The following is a 15987-nucleotide window of genomic DNA, read 5'->3' on the forward strand; positions in this document are numbered from 1 at the left end:
TTAGAACACAAACAGGTGTCTCATCTAGAGAGATCTGATCTGAAATGTCTATGTAGAATTATGTCAAAGTTTATTATATTTATTTATTAGTTTTAGTTTATTTACTTTCAGGTATGCTAGTAACTTAAACTAAACAAACATGAGAAATGTTGCCTTGCCAACTATCTGGAATAAGCTTAATTTTATATATATTAATTTGAGTAATTTTATACATATTTAATATGTGACTCTGGACCACAAACCCAGTCATAAGGGTCAATTTTTCGAAATTGAGATTTATACATCATCTGAAAGCTGAATAAATTTCCATAAAAAGATTTCCATTGATGTATGGTTTGTTAGGATAGGACAATATTTGACAGAGAGACAACTATTTGAAAATCTGGAATCTGAGGGTGCAAAAAAATCTAAATATTGAGAAAATCGCCTTTAAAGGTGTTCAAATGACGTACATAGCAATGCATATTACTAATCAGAAATGAAGTTTTGATATATTTACGGTAGGAAATTTACAAAATATCTTAATTGAACATGATCTTTACTTAATGTCCTAATGATTTTTGGCATAAAATAAAAATCTATAATTTTGACCCATACAATGTATTTTTGGCTATTGCTACAAATATACCCCAGCGACTTAAGACTGGTTTTGTGGTCCAGGGTCACATATATAAAATTATTATATAATAAATATGTTTCTTTAATATAAAGTAATTAACATCAATTATTAAATTAATTATGTTAAGCTGTATTCAGTACAATTTAGATTCAGTGTTGATTCAATCCAGTGTAAGTGTTAAAAGGTAATCAATTATGAAATGACTTCTTTTGAACACAAGTTTTTGTCTTCTCATCCAGTGCAGTCAAACTGATAATATTTCCTGAATATTAGTCATCTTTCAAGCCCCATCTGAGTGAGTCAAAGGCGACAGTGGCAGTAAATATTGTATAACGTTCCCTCCTGGTGCCATGGTGTGTAAGGAATATTTATTTATTTATTTTTTTATATGAACCTCCTTTTGACCTGGGATCCAGTTAAACTCCAATCTGAATACTTTGTTTCTGTGTGCAGAGGGCAAGTATGTCTCCTGAAATTATTACAGTTTAATGTATTTATCCAAAGCATAAGACATAGGCTATATTCAGATGACAGAAATAGGAATTTACTTAGTCATAATTAACACAACAGAGGAATTGAATTAGTGTTTATTACAAAACGTAAGTAATTGCACCATACAGATTGACTAATTATACCAATCTGTTGCTTTAAATGTCTTATTCAAGTCATATTAGTCATGGCCCGGATATCCAGACCAGTGCAACCAGGTTTTGGGCTGAAATTACCATATTGATGGTCTTGACTCTTGATCTTAACAAAAGCATCAGTGAGCACATTTCACAAGACGTTTTTATCCATAGTATTAATGGTGAAAGAGTTTACATTTCACGCTTATATTTGCTTATTTGGGGTTATAGTAATTTCATGATGTATCATTTATCATAAGACTTCTGAGTAATAAATACCACTCCCTTTTGCCAAGAAAACAACACTCTGTGTCTGTGCTGGAGGCAAGTATCACTCATATAACAGCAATACACTGAGATTAGGAGCAACAGCAAGGAATGATTGACAAAGCTGGATGGAAAATAACTGTCTCTGAATCTGTTACGAGTGCTTGATTCATCATTGCTCAATGATGCCACTTCATCAGATTAGATGTAGTTCCTTCCATGTTACCAAAGAATCACTTTACCCGTATCTACTGGAAGCATACGCAACAACCACACTGCAAGCAACCACTTCTTCAATCTGAGTAACAGTCACTTTTATAAAGAAGCATGCATTTATGCATGCATGAATAAAAAACAAACTCAGTCAAGTAAAAGCAATTAAAATATCTTTAATGTTAAAACATTATCAATTATCTTTAAAATAGTTAAACATACTTTCTAAGTAAAAGTAGCTGTACAACAGATACTTTATAAAACCTTGTCTAGCTTAATGAAGCTCCAGGCTTCCTAAGTGCTAAACCATTAGTAGTGTTAAAGTCAGCAAAAAAAATCACAATCAAAACACACTTTTCTTCCATAATGAGACATATTTGAGTGAAAATGATATTTAGTTAATAAAAAACAATAACATGAACCACAGGACTAATTTTGTCTATCAGGAACTGATGTGATAAGTGTTTTGTATTTGAAAAGCTTTTTGGAAAGTCATTTCAGAAGTGGAGCGATGATTTTTTGGATGAGAGATTTGCAAATGCAAATATTATTTTCCTCGTATTAATGTGCACTGATGAATAATAGCTCACATTAAAAGCACTAATGTGAATTATGAAAGTAAAGAGATTTGATTCCATGTTGTCTTTAAACATTCAAATCACTCACAATCTCACAATAAAATAATTCCGAAGCAATCACAGCAGTTTAGTAGTGAACCTAAAACAGAGAGCATTATTTTAAGTCAGGTGCACAATAACCTTGCACTGTATACTCTACAGGCCAAAAGTTTGGAATAATTAAGTTTATACTGTATGTATAAAATAAATGCTGTTTTTGAACTTTATATTTATTAAAGAATCATAAAAAATCAAATGTATCTCGGTTTCCACACAAACATGAAGCTGCACAACTGTTCAAACAGAAAATAGTTATTTTAAATTGCAATAATGTTTCACAATTATTACTGTATTTTTAATCAAATAAATGCAGCAATGCTGAGCAGAAGGGACTTTTTTGGAAAAAAAAACAACAACAATTATCCCAGTCTTTTGACCGACAGTGCACTTGTACAAAACTCAGTCTCTTTGCAGCTTGTTTCATTCTCCATGCATTTGTTTCCCCATCACAGCGCTCCATCATTGGTGTATGAAGGATTTCCGTGGCCCTCGGCATCTCCCATACTGCCTTTCCGACACGTTCTTCGTCTCCAGAGCACAACTGCGAGCACCAAGAGCAGCAGCAGGAATCCGACGCACCCCGAAATGATCCCTGCGCTCAGAGCCACCTGGTCGGGTTGTGGAGGCTCATATCGTGCACACGACTTCTCGCTGAGTCCCGCTTGATTCCCAGCCGCCACGCACACCATCTCCCCGACTTTCAGTCCTGGAACGGCACCGTTTCTTAAATATTCTCCGAAAAACAGCTGCTTGTTTCCATCTTTCAGTGTGACCTCATAATGGGTGACGGTGGAGCGAGGAGCGCACCAATGCACAAACACTTCCCCGGATCCGTCCAGCTTCAACTCCCGGAGCGCTGGAGCCTCGGGTCTCTCCTTCGGCCCTGTCAGCCCAGGACAGAGGCAGCCCGTTTTGGCTGAAATCTTGTCACAAGGGGTTGTTTGAACCGCACAGGGGTCATAATCACAAGGTCGGCGGATTACACGAGAGGTCGTGACCCCTGGAGACTGGGGTGCGTGTGTCATCTTTGAACTTTCTTCATCGTAGTCATCCTCGACTTCAATAATGCGGACACGTGTGAGAGGAGGCTGATGCAGTGAAGGACTGACAGATGTGGCACAGACGAGCTCCATCACACAGAGGAGGAGGAGGAGGAAGGACTTGACCTGTGACACCAGCAACATCTTGATCCTGAAACAAATAAAGTTACAGTTAAAGTTCATTTTAGCAGCTCCTTTCAGAACATAAATAAACAGGACATAAGAACAAATGAAAGAACATGAGATTTGACTCTGTTAAGTGCTTAATACAAGCTCCTGCTCTTCTGAACAATTCATTGTTGTGTGTTATTGCAATAAACAAAAATCAATATAAAAAATGTAATGATTTTCAACCCCCGTACCAATCATCATATTCTTTTTCACAAAGAAAAAAAAAAGAATTAAATTAGAATATTTGAACTGAACTTGAATAAAGTGTATTTTCTTGCTTTTCCTAATAATTTAACTAAACTAAAATATGAGCTTATTCAAGATAATAACAAAAAACTATAATATTCTGTATAATAGTCTGAAAATAAAAATGCTGATAAAATAAAAATAATGAATAATATATTTTTTTAAATAAAAAAATAGTCATGTTAAAGTCACTTAATTGTAGATATATTCTCTGAAAACTAATCTGATTATCTTTTTTTTAAAGGTTACATTTAAAAGGATGTTTTTGTTTAATGAAATACACAAAAATACAGAAATAAAATGTTATTTTTTCATTGAGATACTATTATGGTTTTTATGTTATTATCTTGAATAAGTTTTTTATTTTAGTTTGGTTAAAGCTTTAATAATTGTCTTTTTTAAATAGTTTTATTAGTATTTTTAAAAAATGTGTCTATAGAGTATTTATTAATTTATTTTTCAGTTTTAGTTTTAATTATTTTAGTATGTCAAGTTAAACCAAATGTAAATGAGAAATGTTGCTTTGGCAAGTAATATATATATATATATATATATATATATATATATATATATATATATATATATATATATATATATATATATATATATATATATATATACATACATACAGTTTTAGTTAATGATAATAACCCTGTGATGAACGTCATTTCATGTTCACTTTAAACTGTTAGCATCCGTCTTTCAACAGTCTCTCTCTGTTCATAAGCAAACAAACAGCCTGAATGTTCTTCTGGAGAGAATTAAAGTCAAACTAAACATGAGGATGTATTTTTAGCACAGGACACACACTGGGCTCCGCTCACACACACATCGCAGTGGAATGAACCTCAAGGCAGCGCCTGACAGTTACCGTGGGAACCCCTCTAAAGCCAGAAAGCGAAAGAGAAGTCCCGGTCCCTTATTGACGCCAGCTTGCTGAAAAGTAACATCCAATAAAGATACACTCTTGGATCAGCAACAACCACAAAGCCACTGCTGCTAGGTTATCAGACTAACAATTTCTACCTGGTGTAACAAAATAGGTGAAGAAACCCAAAAACTGACACTGGAGGAAGAACCCAGGTCATGTATAAACCAGAGATACTTCATAGAGACTCGATGAGTGACTCTAATGAATGAGCAATACTCTAGCGATGGCATAAATACGCAAATAATACGCTAAAAACAGCTCATAACATCTTAACATCGCCCTGACAATAATGCATGGGCAAAAACAGTGTAGATATTGTTATAGTTATTGCCAGGGATAACTCAAATTAAAACCATAAAAAAACATTTTTGTGACTTAAAATAAATATTAACTCAAATATAAAAATCAAAAATATAAAAAATTTAAAATGAAAAAATACTTGGATATAAATGTATTTTATTTCAGCCAATGCAGCATTTCTCATTTTCATTTAGCTTAACTTAACTTAAAAAGTGTAGAAACAATTTTCACTTTGAATTTGATAGTAAATTTCACTAGGTTTACTTTTTTAAGGATCATTTTAAAGAAATATACAAATATACAGAAATAAAATGTTATTAATTATAATTGAGGTATTATAGCTTTTTGTTGTTATTTTGTAGTTAAAGTTTCAGTAATTTTCTTGTTTTTTAATTTTTATTAGATTTACCAGTATTTTTATTTTTTATGTTTTTTTATATGTCTATAAAGTATTTTTTATTTTGGTTTTAGTTTGAGTTATTTTAGTACATCAAGTTAAATCAAACGGGAAATGTTGCTTTGGCAAGTAACTGAAATTATTTTTTTAAATATTATATTTAATTTAATTTCAGGTAACACATTTTATTTAAAGTAACATTTTTTATGGTTGTAGTTTTGTTAACGGTAATAACCCTGTGACGAACGTCATTTCATGTTCACCTCAAACTGTTTCCAACCCAGACAATGAAAATAACAAAAACCAAACAAAAAAAAACCCCCAAAACAAAATAGCATCTAAAAATAACTAAAAAACTTCAACTAATAATAATAAAAAATAACACTGAATTTAAATATTATATATATATTATCATATAGTTAATATTTCAATTAAAATGAAAAAGAAAATACAAAAATAAAAACTAATTAAAAATATTTTGAAAAACTTGGCTAATTTTACTAAAAATTAAAAGTATATTAAAAAATTATACAATTTATTACATAAAATAATCTAAAAGATTTAAATGTACACTTATTACTTTGAAAATATTTCGGTTATTTAGAATGACCCATTATTCCAAGATTGATCAAAGTTTAAAGTTTGACCGTATAGTCACAATATCTGCAGTAGCTGCTGTAGTGTTTGGGTGGTTCCCATCGTAAAATACCACGCTATTAGTCCACAATTACAGTTCCTATTATACTGCTCATCATGGCAACCTGTAGCCTCGGCGTCAGCAAAACTGTAGTAAAAAAGCTCAGCGTACCTGTTTGACAGCAGTCTGAATGGTTTCTTCTCACGTCTTGAATGAGATCTTCTCTCCAGCAGACTTCTGGTTTATTTTCTCTCAGTCTAATACATTCTTCTCCTTCACCTTCCCTTTTTTTCTTTCCACTAAAGCCCCTCCCTCTGTACACCCCCTCACCCGTCTGCGGCCTCCTACCCTCCTGCCTCGCTCTTTTTGGCTTGCAACATTTCCATCTTGCCGCTTTGATTGTCTCTCCAGCACTCTCTTCGGCCCTCAATGCTATCCCCCTCCCCACGTCCCTCTCTCGGCTCCTTTCAAGTGTGTTTGTGAGTCCCGCTGAGTTTTGTGCTGCTCTGCATGTTAATTTCTCCAGCAGGAGCAACAGGAGACAAGCTGGAACTCATCTGGGTGTCCCATCCTGTGCGTGTATGTGCAGGCATGGCAGGGTTATTATAAAACTAAAACCATAAAAAAACTTCATGAAATCAAATTTCTACTTCAAATTTTCATGTTTTTTGAGGTTTCTTTTTAACTATTTCTGAAATTTACTAGCACTTTTTGAGTGAAAATTGTTTATACATTTTTATATATACAGTGTTTATATACAATTACAATGTATTTTTTTACATTTATAAACAATAAAAGTTTTCAGTCTTTCTACTTCAAAATTCCAATGTGTTACTTGTTGTTTCATTGTAATTAATTTAGAAAATCACTACTAATTTCTGAGTAAATTCTGTCATTTTTTTATTTCTGTGTTTAAATATGCAGAATGGCAAATGAGCTTTGAAACAGAGGAAAAAAATTCAGAAAGTCAGAAGTCAGAAAGAGCTTTGTTACCAAGTATGTTTACACACAAGAAATTTGACTTTTGGGCATCATTTTCAGTGAATAATGAATTGCATTGACAATTTTCATGGTGTTAATATTAATGGACATGGTCATTATGATTCATCACGATGTGGCAAAGAGCTGCACAAAGATTCTTTAATATTTCTCATTTTGTGCTTCATGGAAAAATAACATAAAATGGGTTTGGAAAAACATGAGTAAATACTAACTGAAACAATGTTCCTTTTGGTTGTACTATGCCTTTAAAAAGTCCTGTTTATTACTAAAGCTGCGATGTACAAAGTCTCAGCTCATTATTTACTCCACTTCACATTCCTCCCCTCTATAATTGTATATGTCCAGCAGAGCATGATCCATGACAGAGAGAGAGAGCGAACAAGACGGCTGATATTCATTTCTGTTGACCTCCATTGTTGTGCTTTCCAGGCCGAGGGGAAGAGGAAACCCGTCCTTATATGGTCACGCTGCTGGTGAGGGGTTTCATTATACATAACTCATAACTCGCTCACTGTTAACGGTAACCTTTACTAAGAGCCAAATATATATATACACTCAGGTAAATCTCATGACATTATGACAAGTCATAAATCAAAAGGAGACGTCATTATATTTGCCTACTGAAAAGCCATTATTGTTTTTAATGACATATAAAAGTATATTCCCAACAAATTGTCCCTACCATAATAGTAAAAGCCCTCATTCTCATTACTCTAATGTGAAATAAATAATGATAGATTGTAATATAAATGTATAAATTATTATATAAATACATTTTATAATCATATAAATTACACATACAAAATGTCATAAAACATAAACTTATTTATTTAATTTCAAATAGCAACAATCCTCTTTTTTTCTAGTTTAAGTAAACAACTAAAACCAAATAAACTAAACTGATAAATAAAAATTAATATAGAAATATATATATAAAAAAATGACAGAAACTTAAAATTAAAGTAAATAAAAATAAAAACTAATTCAAAATACTAATAACTCTAATTAAATTTAATGTGAAATAAATAATTGTATATTATAATATAAATGTATGTATTATTGTAAAGTATTCTGTCTAAATTATTTATTTAAATAATGTATATAATATATTTTGTAAAATAAAATGTACATATGTATAAATGCTGTTATTAATTTATGCATATTCAGTTATTATAGAATGAATTCTATGGCCAAAAATGACTGTAGTGAATCTAGTAAGAATCTTTTGAGAATACAAAACTCAAAAGTAAAATATAAAAGGTATTTTCCATGTTGCAAGGCTTTTACAGTAAGCTTGTGGATGCCGTCACGATGGACATGGAAATGAGATTGTCATTTCTCGTTCATACCCACATCCTGATTCAGAAACATCTCACAGACTGCGAAATGACAATACCATAGCAAAAAAATGCCATACGGGCATGTATGGTCATGTCAGATGAATACTCTGTGTATATGTGTGTGATCAGGAAGACAAAACATACATATTCATTGTCTGAACATCAACAGTCCTGTTTTTGCTCACTATATAGGGGAGGTCAACACTACAGGTGGGTTTATTTTTCAAAGTCAAATTCTACACAGACACAAACCTTAAAGCTCTGACTACAAACAAGCTATTTTCACCATATTGCTCAGGAAAAAAAGATGAAGTTCATTGAACACACACTGACCTTTTGTCACAAGTCCAGTCCGATGGAAACCACCACTGAATAGCTTTAAGCAATAAAATAATTACAAAGCACAAAACAATTCATGAAACAGCATAAACAGTCTTCAACCATTCTTTTAGAATTTGGAATCAATCAACTAATCAAGCAATCAAAAGTTTGAAATAAGATGTTTTAAGGTCTTTGAAAGAAATCTTTAATGCTCAGCAAGGCTGCATTAATTTGATTAAAAAATATTTTAAAATGTAATTTATTGTGATGCAAAGCAGAAGTTTTATCTATCATTCAAGTGATCAAACATGACAATAAAGACATTTATAATGTTACAAAAGATTTCTATTTCAAATAGATTTTGAAATAGAAATGACTTTCTATTCATCAAAGAATCTTGAAATATCACTGTTACCACAAAAATATAAGCAGCAAAAACATTTTCAACACTGATAATCATAAAAACCATTACTGATATTTGATAATAGAGTAGCAAATAAACATATTAGCATGATTTCTGAAAGATCATGTGACACTGAAAACTGGAGTAATGATGCTGAAAATTCAGCTTTGCATCACAGGAATTAATTATATTTTAAAATATATTCACATAGAATTTTTTTATTTTAATAATTCACTATTTTTGCTGTATTTTTGATCCAGTTAATACAGCATTGGTGAGCTTTAAAATCTTTTATTTCAAACATGAGACTAGCAGTGTGTATTTAATTATTTGTGCTTTAAGTAAACTTTAAGTATTTGTTTTTGACTAAAATCATACTGGTACATGCAAAGCTCTTGTGACTTCTTCCCCATGTAACGACATGCCCTGGTCAAAACAGAATGACTCCTGATTTCTATGGTAAAGTTGTCAGAAGGGCTGTGAACACGTTCTCAGATGGACAGACAGATATGATTGTGCTGAATCTGCTCGCTTACATTACAGTCAAAACACTGACACAACAGACTGGTTTTCATTTGATGAGGCAAACACTTTGGCACTGGAGTTCATGTCTTATTCCTCCACCCACTGCTTCCTGAAAACCCCCGGACATTCAGTCTCCCACTCCCTCTCCACTACATACAAGAATCTGAATCCATAGGGAAAGAGCTGGCCTCCAGAACTCCTGACCCCTGCTCCAGTCTCACACTCCAATCTGATTCCACTGAGATTCAGACATCACAGGAAAAGAAGAAAGCACGTCATGATAATGGCCAGAGTATGAAACCATATTTTACTAATAGAGTCTATGGGACAGAAGACAGAAAACTAGATGCAAAACTCACTGCCACAGTTGCCAAGGTGTTGCTATGGCTGTTCTGGGTGGTTGCTAGGTGATTTATTTCTGGCCCAAATCAAAAGATTCCCCTACAAGTTTCTATGAATACAATACAAAATGTAAATAATATACAACCCGAATTCCGGAAATGTTGGGACGTTTTTTAAATTTTAATAAAATGAAAACTAAAAGATTTTCAAATCACATGAGCCAACATTTCATTCACAATAGAACATGGAGAACATAACAAATGTTTAAACGGATAAATTTAAACTTTTATCCACTAAATGAGCTCATTTCAAATTTGATGCAAAATTCTCAAAAAAATTGGCACGGGGCCAACAAAGGGCTGAAAAAGCAAGAAATTTTGAAAAGATTCAGCTGGGAGAACATCTGTAACTAATTAAGTTAATTTACATCAGGTATGTAACATGATTAGCTATAAAAGGAATGTCTTAGAGAGGCAGAGTCTCTCAGAAGTAAAGATGGGCAGAGACTCTCCAATCTGTGAAAGAGTGCGTAAAAAGATTGTGGAATACTTGAAAAACAACATTCCTCAACGTTAAATTGCAAATGCTTTGCAAATCTCATCATCTACAGTAGTGTTGTCAAAAATATGTTGTCAGTATCGATAAATATCGATACTGAAATATCTGAACGGTACCAATATTAATTTCCCGAAGTATCGATACACCGATACTAGCCGAGCTGTCACTTTCACTTCTCTCCAAAGGCGCGTGGACAAGCACCACACGTGACCGCACTCGTCTCCTTCGCTCTGGTTAAATAGCAAAAGTGAAGTGAATAGAAAGATGACTGCTCTGGTTGTTAAAGAACACAGCAGGAGCGCTATCTGTAGGGATCTATGATCTCCGCGATGCAGAGAACGCGCACGGAATCCAGTCATAAAAACGGAATTTACAGTTTAACGCGGAATGTCACGGAATTTGTCAAAGTTTGGATGAATTAATCAAAAGTAGGTCATTACACTTAAATCAAATCGCGATATGGACTAGTATCTGTAAATATTAAGCTGCAAAGGTCGATTTAAATATGAATCCTGCATGTTCTGCGCGTCTCTGTGTGAATGTGCTGCACGTGCGGTTGTGTTTACTAATGTGGCGCTCGCGGTGATTTCAGCGTCTGCCGTCTCAATGAGGACATAAATACATCAACAATATCTCCAGAACTGATCTGAAAGGCACTTTACGAGCATTTTACCATTTAATTTGAGTAAAACTAGCATCATATCATACACACACAGAACTTTAAAAGTATTCACGGCAACCCGTCAAAATAAAAGTTCGGTTTAACAGCCAATTAAAGACCGTGTGCCACAAATAAGCTATATTACTATTATTTCGTAGAATGTACATAATACTACTACTTACTACTACTGAAAAGAAATAATCACAAAATATTTTATTTTAATAGTAAATCCCCTTCATTTGCCAACAATGTAAATGTTTAATTTTCATTAATTCAAATATAAATTAATTAAAATTGTTTTATGCCTTCATCTGATATCCAGTAAAATTTAAATACACAACACAGAATTTCTGAGGGGGAAAACACATTACATAAGGCTACTGTAAGAATAAATAAAAATTGTTTGTATGCATTCAAATAATAGACATGCTAAAACACAGAATTTGGTAACAATAAAACATAAGGTGAGAAAAAAATAAAACATTTCATACGGCCCTAAACGTGTCATTTTTGGTACACTTTTAATAAATTAAATGTTAAATTGTATAATTTTCATGATTTTAATGAATTAGACATGCTTTTAGATTAATAGCATTTAATTTGACCATTAAAAAAAAAAAAGAGTCCAGAAAAATTCAAACAGAAAAAAACGGCATCCAGAAAAATTTAAATGGAAAAAATTGAATGTAGAAAAAAATAAAACTGAATTTGGGGAAAAATAAAACGGATTTCATAGGGCCCTATATCTGGAAATATTTTGGTTATGAAGCAAATGAGAATATCAACAAATAGAACTTTGGATTTTAATTAGTACATGTATTAGTAAACGTTAGTTTCAATTAACATTTAACTAAGATTAATAAAGGATTAATAAATAAATCAACAAATGCAGTGAAGTGACATTCAGCCAAGTATGGTGACCCATACTCGGAATTCGTACTCTGCATTTAACCCATCCAAAGTACACACACACAGCAGTGAACACACACACACCGTGAACATACACCCAGAGCAGTGGGCAGCCATTTATGCTGCGGCGCCCGGGGAGCAGTTGGGGGTTCGGTGCCTTGCTCAAGGGCACCTCAGTCGTGGTTTTGAGGGTGCAGTACCTCAAGACATTTTTTGTTCATGTAAAATATACCGCATGTTCTCGACTTGTTACATTTATCTTTAAATTAAAAAAATTACCCCCTTAATATTGTGGCAGTTTTTTTCTCCGTGGTATCGAAAATGGTATCGAATATCGATATTTTTCAAGGTATCGTATCGAAGTTAGAAATTCCAGTATCGTGACAACACTAATCTACAGTGCATAACATCATCAAAAGATTCAGAGAAACTGGAGAAATCTCTGTGCGTAAGGAACAAGGCCGAAGACCTTTGTTGGATGCCCATGGTCTTCGGGCCCTCATACATTACAGTATACGTTACTTGGCCCACAGGCCGCCGTGTCCTGTGGACCAAGGCTCATTTAAAACGGACTGTCAAAGTGGAAAAGTGTTCTATGGTCAGACGAGTCCAAATCTGATATTCTTGTTGGAAATCACAGACGACGTGTCCTCCGGCCTAAAGAGGAGGGAGACCTTCCGGCGTGTTATCAGCGTTCAGTTCAAAAACCAGCATCTCTGATGGTATGGGGGTGCATAAATGCATACAGTATGGGCAGCTTGCATGTTTTGAAAGGCACTATGAATGCTGAAATGTATATAAAGGATTTAGAGCAACATATGCTCCCCTCCAGATGATGTCTATTTCAGTGAAGGCCTTGTATATTTCAGCAGGACAATGCAAAACCACATACTGCAGCTATTACAACAGCATGGTTTCATAGTAGAAGAGTCCGGGTGCTGAATTGGCCTGCCTGCAGTCCAGAACTTTCACCAAAAGAGAACACAGTTGCTTTGGTGCATTTCTCAGAACAGAAATGAAATTTTCAAAACTACTTGTTCAACCTCCACATCATCTAGTAGCTTGTGCACATTATAAAACCAGTTTCTCATCATTTTGAACAAGTTGTGATTGCTTTGGTGCATTCATGCAACTGATTATGTACATTTGTCTGCTGTTTCCTACATTATCAGTTGCTATTTTCATGTTGCTCAAAATGTATTATATAGGTCTGTGCTATTGTCTTACCCCTCAAAACATCTAGTCATTATTTCATCGTATAAGTCATTAAATGCAAAATGGTTGATCTGTCAAGCATATTTTCTACACATCTCTATTAGACTTGATGAATTGTGCGGGTGAATCTTGACTCTCACTAATGAATATAATCTATAAGAATATAGATCAACCAATTATAAACCAATTCTCTGAAATAGCTCAAAGGTGCATTTCATGACCCTTCAATTGGAAAGCATATATAGACAGAGGACAACACAAGAGTTACAAATTCTGATGATGGATGAACATCCAGAAAACGATCAGGGACAACAGCCGAGGGGAAGAAGAGGAGTAAGGATGCATGGAAGTGTACAGAGGCAAAACAGAGGAAGAGGAAGAGGAAGAAGAGGCCAAGGACAGAGGTGCATATCAGATGAAATAATGTTGTCAATCATGGCCTTACAATGGCTGAAGGGTGCAGCTAAAAATTGGGAGATCGACCATATCCTCAATAATTCAAACATTTTGAAACAGTCTCTTTCAGTCAATATCCTACATACAGTAATGTGTAAATTTGTACTTTTGAAAGGAAATATGGCATACATACGAAGTGCAGCCTTCTGCATTTCAGTACAGTAACTGTCATCCAAACTGTTGCCATAGTTTACATCAGGTAATACTACAGTAACAGAGTGCATTGTTACACTCCACACTACTTTACATGTAATACATTCGTACAAAAATAAATGTACTGTATAAATACAAATGTTCATATACTTTTTTACTATTGACTCAGATATCAGATTTTTTTTTTATAAAACCTTAATTTCCATGGTTGACTGTCATGGTGAAAAAACAACTAAACATTTTGACCAGTGTGGCTCACACAATGACAAAAATACTTTATATTTTGGTGGCCTTGGCCAAATTACTGACACGATAACTATGTTTTGAAGCATGAATGAAATGTTTTGGGTGAGTAACTAAATTTTGCAGACATGCAATAAAGTTCTGAAGTTCCAGTTTGACATTTGCACTCAAAGTTTAGAGAATGTTAAGACTGTTTCGAAAAATGTGCCAAAGCAATTGAGAAAAACTGTGAACGAAAAATATGTCAAAGACGACCACAAACTCTTCAGCACCTGGAAACCTATATCAGGCAAGAATGGAACCAAATTCCAACACCAAAACTCCAGAAACTCATAATCTCGATGCCCAGATGTCTTCAAACTGTTTTGTAAAGAAGAAGAGATGCTACACCATGGTAAACATGCCCCCGTCCCAACTATTTCGAGACCTGTAGCAGGCATAAAATTTGTAACTTAATGTAAAACTTAATAACAGACTACATCTCCATGGAAAACCTGTCAACTTCCACTCAAAATAATACAACAGAATTGAACCCCTCTTTGTTATCTCTCATAAACTTCCATCAATCATGAATCCGTTGACCCTCTCTGTCTGAAGCCACCCTCAACAACACACCATTCATCAATATCTACATAAGATTATGGGGGAGGGGGGTTAGGAAGAGGTAGCAACAAAGGCTAATATCAAACTAAATCAAAAACTTAAAATATTTTTCTATTATTAATATTATTATTATTATATATTTTTTTTTATCTTTCTCTATCCTTTCTTACGGTTGCTTTCTGCTATCTGCACTTTTTTTTTTTTTTTTTTCTTCTCTCTCTTTTCTTTTCTCTTTCTCTTTTCACGCCTCTGGGCCTCAGTTGGCTGTGGCCCTGTGTGGTTGGGTTTAGTGGTTGGTGGGTGTGCTGTGGGGCCGGGGGCCTTGTATCTCCAACCTGTACCAGCTTTGGCCTGGTTTTCTTGCCTCTGGCAGGTTCAGCACTACATGCCTTGTTTTTTTTAATGCATCACTAGACGGTATACATACATCTATTTTAAAACAAGCAAGGGAAGAGGAGAGAGGAGGAAGGAGAGGAGGGGAGGGAAAAGAGAAAAAAAAAAAAGGGGGAAAAAGAGAGAGAGAAAAAAAAAATGCATACATGTATATCAGACACACACAGGGTAAGTGGGACGTGATCATGGGGGCCTGGGCTTTGCACTGGGCTGGCTCCACACTGCACGTCACACTTTTTTAATGCATTATACACTTAACAATACATATACAGTACATATGTGAGGTAAACATGGCATGTGAGTGGCGGCCGGGGCTGAGACTTTGGTCCTTGTGCCCTGCAGCTCCTCTCCTAGATGGCTCGTCCTGGGCCTAAACTATGCCTTGCCCACGGAGGGCCCAGAGGCAGCCTTACAATATCTTACTCTTTTTAGCTTTATTATTATTATTATTTTCTCTCTATTATTAATATTATTATTATTTTGTTATTAATACTATGATTACTACTATTATTATTATTATTACTATTTTGTCCTCTTTCTAATCCTCCAACTTCCCCACATTTATTTATTTATTTTTTAATTAATTACTATCCTCTAATTTTTGTTATTAATGTTACTATTATTATTATTATTATTATTATTACTGTTATCATTACTGTTGTACTTTTTTTTTTTTGATTAATTTATTTAATTTTTTTATTATTTTGTTTAGTATACTTCCAAACCCAACACCCAGTCA

The 15987-nt window shown here is 34.0% G+C and overlaps 1 protein-coding gene across 1 annotated transcript; it reads right to left on the reverse strand.

Moving 5' to 3' along the window:
* Positions 1–1198: 1198 nt before the first annotated feature.
* Positions 1199–6624, reverse strand: LOC306883155 (LRRN4 C-terminal-like protein). Its single transcript, XM_079438270.1, has 2 exons — positions 6296–6624; positions 1199–3593 (listed from the first exon to the last, which is right to left on the reverse strand). Exon 2 carries the CDS (start codon positions 3584–3586, stop codon positions 2849–2851), a length of 738 nt encoding a protein of 245 aa, XP_079294396.1. The 5' UTR covers positions 3587–3593; positions 6296–6624; the 3' UTR covers positions 1199–2848.
* Between the last annotated feature and the right edge of the window lie 9363 nt (positions 6625–15987).

The sequence above is a fragment of the Barbus barbus genome, assembly GCF_936440315.1.
Source record: "Barbus barbus genome assembly, chromosome: 17".
In the NCBI taxonomy this organism is placed as follows: Eukaryota; Metazoa; Chordata; class Actinopteri; order Cypriniformes; family Cyprinidae; genus Barbus; species Barbus barbus.

Bases quoted from the DNA above. Each gene is read 5' to 3' on its own strand.
- LOC306883155 (XM_079438270.1), bottom strand. From the start codon at position 3,586: ATGTTGCTGGTGTCACAGGTCAAGTCCTTCCTCCTCCTCCTCCTCTGT.